The sequence below is a fragment of the Balearica regulorum genome, chromosome 2 (genome assembly GCF_011004875.1).
Source record: "Balearica regulorum gibbericeps isolate bBalReg1 chromosome 2, bBalReg1.pri, whole genome shotgun sequence".
Lineage (NCBI taxonomy): Eukaryota > Metazoa > Chordata > Aves > Gruiformes > Gruidae > Balearica > Balearica regulorum.
In genome coordinates this window covers 116,622,070-116,629,514 of record NC_046185.1, presented here as the reverse complement: position 1 = coordinate 116,629,514, position 7,445 = coordinate 116,622,070, and the positions used below count along the sequence as shown (strand labels likewise).

The 7,445-nt window shown below is 37.7% G+C and overlaps 1 protein-coding gene across 4 annotated transcripts in view; it reads right to left on the bottom strand.

Annotated features, from left to right (window-relative positions):
• Positions 1–382: 382 nt before the first annotated feature.
• Positions 383–7,445, bottom strand: part of STARD3NL (STARD3 N-terminal like) — a 33,301-nt gene continuing 26,238 nt past the window's right edge. For 2 of the 4 annotated variants that reach the window (XM_075745481.1, XM_075745483.1), the window contains 4 exons: positions 6,379–6,432; positions 6,159–6,276; positions 3,427–3,525; positions 383–452 (listed from right to left, as the gene is read on the bottom strand). In XM_075745481.1, the coding sequence (XP_075601596.1) occupies positions 400–452; positions 3,427–3,525; positions 6,159–6,276; positions 6,379–6,432 (324 nt within the window). In that variant the 3' untranslated portion in view covers positions 383–399. The remainder of the gene's footprint in view (positions 453–3,426; positions 3,526–6,158; positions 6,277–6,378; positions 6,433–7,445) is intronic. The other 2 variants (XM_075745482.1, XM_075745484.1) reach the window with 1 other exon arrangement.

Here is a 7,445-nt window from a genome sequence, read left to right as displayed (position 1 = left end):
CTCTCCCCACTTCCAAAAAAAAAAAAAAAAAAAAAAAAGAAAAGAAAAGAAAAAGAAGGAGCTTTTACACATCTAGTCCACCAGCATCCTTTCCAGGACAGCCAACAAATAAAGAACAAATCCTGAGCCTGTGGCCTTTTACTCCAGAACAGCTCTCAGACCCTTGGGCCTGGGTTAACCAGAACTCAGCAGCAGAGAAGCCCAACTACAGGCTCTAAAGAGCCTGGCACGATTTCCTGCTGGAAGGTTGCTGACACAGACAGACTGGGTTCAAAGATGATGAACTCCTAAGAGTTAGCCCACCCTTCAAATCACTTGGGAAGAAACTAAGAAGAAAAAAAATATTTTTAGGAATACGCAGGTTCTATGTGAAGGAATTTACCTGGTTTTTCATATTTGCTATACAACTGGTTTTTCACTGTCTTGCTTTTCTTCAGAGTCTTCATCAGATCCTGAAAAGGAGACAGGAATGCTATTAGATCAGTTGAGAGAAGAAAAGAGAATGAGTGAGAAGGACAGTGAGCAAAAGGGAAAGCAAAGAGAGAAGGAGAGAGAGAGAAAAAAGAAAAAGCAGACCACCACTAGTAATGGCTTATCAAAAGGCAAATCAAAGCAACTATTTCTCATTAAAATATTTTCTTTTTACTTTAGATTTCTTATCTTTTTGGAGGTTTCACATTGAATGTTTTGGGTTTTTTTCCAACAGTTATCAAACCCAAAACCCAGCACTGGGATCATTCATGAAATACCTACACTGTCAACAGGTTCAGTTAGCAAGTGCTTCAAGTTTTCACTACAACACATTCAGGACAATCAACTCCACGTTTGCTCACTGACAAGCAGATCTTCCCACTTGCTGCGTCCTGCCCTTTGGAAGACAACTTCAGAAGACACTTTCAAAGCGGCCAGAAATACTGCTTTACAAATTAGTAACTTCTACATTAACGCTGTATCTAGTGTTCTGGCAAGAGATTGTCTCACTCAAAGCCAGAGACCAAACAGCTCCCTCTGCCTCTCCCTGCCCAGTTCTCTTCTCCTCGTCCCCTGCCTGCTCTCAGCTGTGACAGAGCCCTGGAAGGCCCCAAAAAGCAAGCTGAGCTGGTCACAGGCTGCGTGCCCAGAGACAGCTCCTGCTGGAGGCACTGCTTTGCAGGAAGGTGGCTTGATGCATCGGTCGGTTCAAGGGGAGCAAGGAGACACCAAGCAAGCAGCCCGTTGTATGCGTACACATCTTGGACAGTCTAAATGAGACCTCCACAGCGGGGGGGGTGGGGGGAAAAGGGTGAGTGAGGAACTGTCTGTGATAAAATGCCTTCGAGACTTACTTCAGCTTTTGCCATCAATTTGAAGCTGAACTATGGACCCACACTCTCTCTTAGAAAGAAGTAAAAAAAAAAAGACAAAGGTGTTATGCTTTTTTTCTTTTTGGCCAAACTATTCTGGAGTCCGTTCCTTTCTTGGAAAAGCATACTTGCCTTTCATTCTGAAGCTCAAACTGTAAAGAAACTGTAGAAGTTTATTCTTTCCAGGCTGATTTTCCACTTGCTACCTCCAGAATGATTACTTGGCAACCAAGTCTAATGTTGAAGAAGAAGGGTCAACCCATATAAAAAAGCGGATGGAAAAGGGCATGACCCTGGACATGTGCATCTTCAAGGAAGACATAAAAAAGATAAATATGCTGCAAATTCCAACAGAGTTGGAATGTTTAAAATGTCACCTCCTGACAGCAAAAATTTGTTTTTAGACATGTTGCCATGTCAGTAGAGGGGTTTATTCCCCTCTGCATGATCACAGGGAACAGTTTATCTCTAAATATTTTTCCAATCACTATGTAAGGTAAATTGACCAAAAATTGGTCTCTGAGGACAATCCATAGTTTGTCTGATCTGAAAAAAATACAGAATTTTGAAGAAAGTATTTTAAATTGTGAGCTACTTTTACTGTACATCATCTAACAGTTTCAGAATACTGTGTAACTACCAGTATCTGCGTGTTTAGTTCAAATTTATTCCTTTGACTGTTTCTTTTGCTTCTCATACCCATAAAGGGCGCTTAAACAAATTTACTTGGCAGTTAGGGCAGACTAGGAGAAGGCACGAGCTGTTAGTGAAACCAAGGTAACAAGCAGCCATTCAATAAGCTGAAAGCAATGGCATAGTCATAGGCCTGTAGTCACCACACGCACGCTGAGGCACGCTAGCTCACTGCACGTGCAACACTGACGCGGCCCAACTGCCACGGAAAACACATTAGCTCCGCTTAGGCTTCCTCTCACACTGTATATTCTATTGCTAAAAAAAATCCCAGGTTAAATCCAGTATAATACGTCCAATCATTATGCCTCAAGATAGACTCACAGCTTTGACTAAACTACGTTTTCACTTTGAATCATTAGTTACACTCAACATTGTCTTAATGCTTTGTCATCCCTAGATGGAGCTCTTAAGTCATTCATTATGCCAAGATGCTCAGCAACCACACAGCCAACTGAAAAATATCACCAACGTGTATAACTATAATACAAGATAAGCAAACGTATCTGCAGCAATTAGAAGGTATTAATATTTTAAATATACTGTATAATACACCACAGCTTTACAGAAGGCATTTCCACTTTAGGGTAAAAAGACTGACATAGGATTTGGGGGTTCACACTGCATCCTCAAATAGCTCAAATCCGCTCAACCCATAAAGAAATTACTCATTTCCTTGAAATGCCTGCAAACACATTCTTAAATCTTGCAATACTTCCTTTTATTTTTTGGCTTGCTCAGCTCATACCACAACTAGAACAAAGCACATGAAATGCAGAGTTAAGATGTAATTAACACTTGCCCTCAGTATTAATATACCCACACAGCCAGCCTTTTATAAAGACAGGGCTTTTTCTTTTTGTTATGAGAAAGGAAAACAGCCTCTGACTGAAACTTCAGTTTGCTTTAGAGCAGTTTCAGGTTCACTGTCTATCCTAAGATAATGCAAAGCTCCAAGTTTAGGCTGGATCAAACAGCGCATTGCTGCATAAACACTATTGCTAGCAGGTAAGAGATCACAGAATCATAGAATATCTCAAATTGCAAGGGATCCCTAAGGATCATCGATGGCAGAAACAAACAATGACCACCCCCTTTCAGTTGCGATACCATTTTCTTTCAGACTTACCTTGGTTTTAACGCCTTTGGGGCATGTCAGAAGCCCCACTATAACTACGTGTATTGTAATTCATCTGATAGGTAGTAACTGAACTGAATTACTGAATAACAAAGAATCTTTCATTTCAGGATTGTAAAGTACATTTTTAGTTTAAAAAGGAAAATATATTCTTCCCTTCACCCCTCCCCCACCTTACTCTCTGAAGGGGAGAAAAATATGCAGGAGTTTAACGTCAATATGAAAAAACATTCGCTATGCGAACGCAACTACCTGCTACAGATTCAGGAGGAGAATAGAACTGCCCATCAGAGAGGACTCCCGGGTGAAGAAGAGCTGCTCGTTCAGAAGCATCCTGTGCCATCAAAAATCCTAGAAGGAAAAAAAAAATCTCAAAAAACCAAATCCTTAATGCTGTCACATAGCATCTTAAAGATCAAGTACTGATGAAGAATCTTAAAGATTGATGTTAGATTGATATTAGCATTCCTAACAAGTTACTTCTATAAATAAATATCTCCGGAAAAAAAAGCAAACTGTTTATTTAACATTTATGTCTTCTATATAATTTCAGGCAGCTAAGGAGACACACTCTGGCAAAACAGAGGTACTGTACACACGAATTAAGGAATCCCTCCTTCTGCTACGTGCAATTGCATGATTAGGATGCCATATGTAAATTCATCAATATCCACTGGCTAACTAAAACTCTGAAATATATTTTTAATGATCAGTGAGTTGCCACACGTAACCAAATGAATTATTTTTTCACTTTGCCACTACAAGACTCCTCATGAATGGCTTTCACTTATCTGTCTCAACATATCCAGTTACTCCAATCTCCAACTCCTTTTGGCTCAATTTCATCTAAAATCAGGAAAATGATTTAGAAATTACATGGGGCTATCCTAGAGTGTTTAATACAGGACAAAACCCCAAAAAGGGTTAGTAGAGAAGCTAATTCATCTCATCCTTACTGCCATCAACAGGTCTTCTGATAATAACAGGGCAACGATGGCATTTTAGGTCAACGTAAGGCTATAGAGCTTCCATCCTTTACTCTCTGCCACATGAAGACTGATGGGGAAAAAAAACCCCACCTTGTTGTTTTACTGAATCATGAGAGCTGAGGTAGCCAGCAGTTATTTTAAAAAATAATAATAAAAAAATCTCTTTTCAACTCAAACTACTATCTCTACATATCAATCTATCTTATTAACCAGTTCAAAGTTTGACTTGATCTTAAGCGTTTTTTCCAACCTAAATGATTCTCTGATTCTTTTATTCTATGAAGTCTCCAAAGGAGACAACTGCTTTACTTATACTTCCATTCTGTCCAAAAGAGGAAGGTAAATCTCCATACTTAACAATGAGTCACAAGATACTAGAAGACATACACTGGGTGGATTTTAGATTTAAATCCTGCTCACGGAAGGAAACTTTTAGAGCTGGAAGTCATCTTCAGTGGAAAGATAGTTTTGCCTTTTTTTTTTTTTTTAAAGTTACAGACAAAACACCCAAATTATGAGCACTATTGCATTAGGCAGAAAGTTGGTGTGAGCAGGGTTTTTTGGTTGTTTTTAAAAACAAAACAGTAAGGTGGAAAAAAGTCAGTTTCCACTCCCTCTAAAGAGAGGAGAGAAAAAAACCTGGTCAAAAAGCAAAAACTATTAAAATCTGCCTTCATTATCTGCCTAGATTTAAGAGCAAATAAGGCACTATATAAGTACCACCACACAACACAATACAATCATGCCTATCATTTGTCTGACTTAATTGCTTGAAACCAGCATTCTCCAGTGAAACCCTGTCCTTTTGGGAAATAGAGTTCAAATAAAAAGCATACTTTTTAATAAATACCACCTATTTCAAAGAATGAATAAAAAGAAAGTATCATTGACTCTCACAGGGGTTTACAAATAATATCTCAGTTTTATGACTGTGATCATCAAGTATTTACATGTCTATGTATCAAATACTTTGTCTATGAATATTCAGTATAAAACATGCAAAAGTCTCTGAACCGGACAGATTTCTTATCTATTGAGATTAAAGTGTGATGCAGCTGTACTTCCTCACCCCCCTCAAAAAAAAAAAAGAAGAAAGGTTACCCTGAGTTTCCTTTTGTCTAGGAAAAACCCAATGTACTAATTTAACCAAATATTTTTTTTCTTTCTTGGAGTAGTGGAAAAGAGGAGAGAAGGGATCAAAGCAGAAAGACTGCATTTCAGAGCACTAAAAAAATGGAGGCATCCATGCCTGTGTAGAGTTTTCATTTTTACATAAAATGTAAACATGCCCTTCCAACACAGTTTCAGACTGTACTTCAGATAGTGATGCATAATTGCTGTATAATTACTCTCCTGCTGTTGAAACTAACAAAACATCTGTAGCAGAAATCTATGCTTGCTTTTCCTCACCACTCAAGCAATATTCTCTTTCAACTAAGTCGGTGGGTTTCCTCCATTTAGTTGAATACACTGAGCATCACATGACCTGCTGCCTCATCTTGAGGAGGCTGAAATTTGTACTCTCTCTGATCTCATTATGTCTGTGCACGAAGCAGACTCTCCACAATACTTCTTTGCTCTCCCTTTTCCTCCTCAAAAGAAAAGTTAGTGACATTGAGTTAGTTATTGTGCCTACTCTTCCTAGAAGAGGAAACAGCAACTTATTCTATGCATTACCCAAAAAAGAAAATTTTAGAACCCAAGTCAGTTAAATTTTCATGTCTTAAGCATACAAAATTATATATGTCCCTAAGTGCCTGACAAATTACCGATCTGGACCTTGTAACTTTTAACTCTACCTCCCTAAATTAATTCAAAACCCACTTTGCTGAAGGCATATGGTCCTTTCCATAAAAAGAAAAATTATGCCATATAATTTAATTTTTCCCACAGCTCTTTAAATTTTGAGAAGTTGAAAGAAGCATTCTTGTGCCAGATAGCAGGCGATCAAATTTTGCCAACCGCAGCGACTGAAGGGATACATCAAAAGCTTACTGTTTTCTTCTTCAGCTTCTTGCGGTAACACTTTGAAGTCCAAGAACCAAGTTTCAATCCAGGCAAGTATGAAGGATATGATGGGCAGCACGTAGCCAAAAGCACCCTGTGAGAACAGCTTGAAGGAGACAAAACCACACAATGTTACAGAAATTACCCTAAAGAACCTTACTTTCCAGAAAGCAACAAAGTAAAACAAACATTTGATTAGAATATGTACCTGTGAAATAATTACTTTTGCTAATAAAAAGGCACTGGTCACTGCTGTTGTAAACTGAAAGAGACAGGGTAAAAACAGTTAAGACTAATAATTGGATTTACTTTCTCATTTCTGCCCTTATCTATCAGTTGCAACTTTAAATATTTACCAACAACAGCAAGATCATAGATTAATAAAACTTAGCAACTATGATACAATTAACTTAATGTGCTATTAAAATAACCATCTTAATATTGATAACTTTTAATACAGACATCTCCAAATGTTGATTTCCACATAGCAGATAAGCAGTTTAGATACACAGATACTAAGTTATATAAATTGTGATCTTACTGTATAATGAAAATGCAGTATTTTATTCACCAAGTCCCTTAAAAAAATACCTATGTATTTGGGAAAAAGCAATCAGTACATGCTTTTCACTACCATCCAAATCAAAAGATCCATTTCAAATAACAAAACATCTTTGCATGAGTAAATTTTAATTAGTATTTTAATTCACGTAATGATATCGTGAAAAATGAATCACTTTGAAGACTTAATATTCTCTGACATTTAAAAAATGGTAGGCTGTGTAAAATGTCTGAAAAAAGCCCCAAAAAAGCAGTGGACAAGTACTGTTCAGTTAAGCAAGGATTCTAACTCTGTTAGTGCATTTGAGTCCAACAATTCTTTAAATAACAGCAGAACCTAACTAGCTTCTGGTAAGCACAGGTAGGATTTTAAGATGAATGGTTTCTGCAAAACCTTCAGTGAAGTTTTATGTATCTATTGCTTACCACCACGATGGGTTCACTCTCACCACCTCACAAACAACTGCATCAAGTTGGAGGATGTAATTGGAAGAAATACTCTAAAACTATACAACTAAGAGTAAGGGATTCTGAGAGGTGAGCACTTAATAAACAGTCAGAGCAGCAGTCATATTAGTTATGTGTTTGTGTCATGCCAATAACAATTTCAAAAAAATGAGGATGTAAACAAACTGCATGCTACTCACTTGAAGAAAGTTATAAATGAACACATTCTACAAGGCACCAACCATGGTGTAAGGGAAAAAAAGTCTA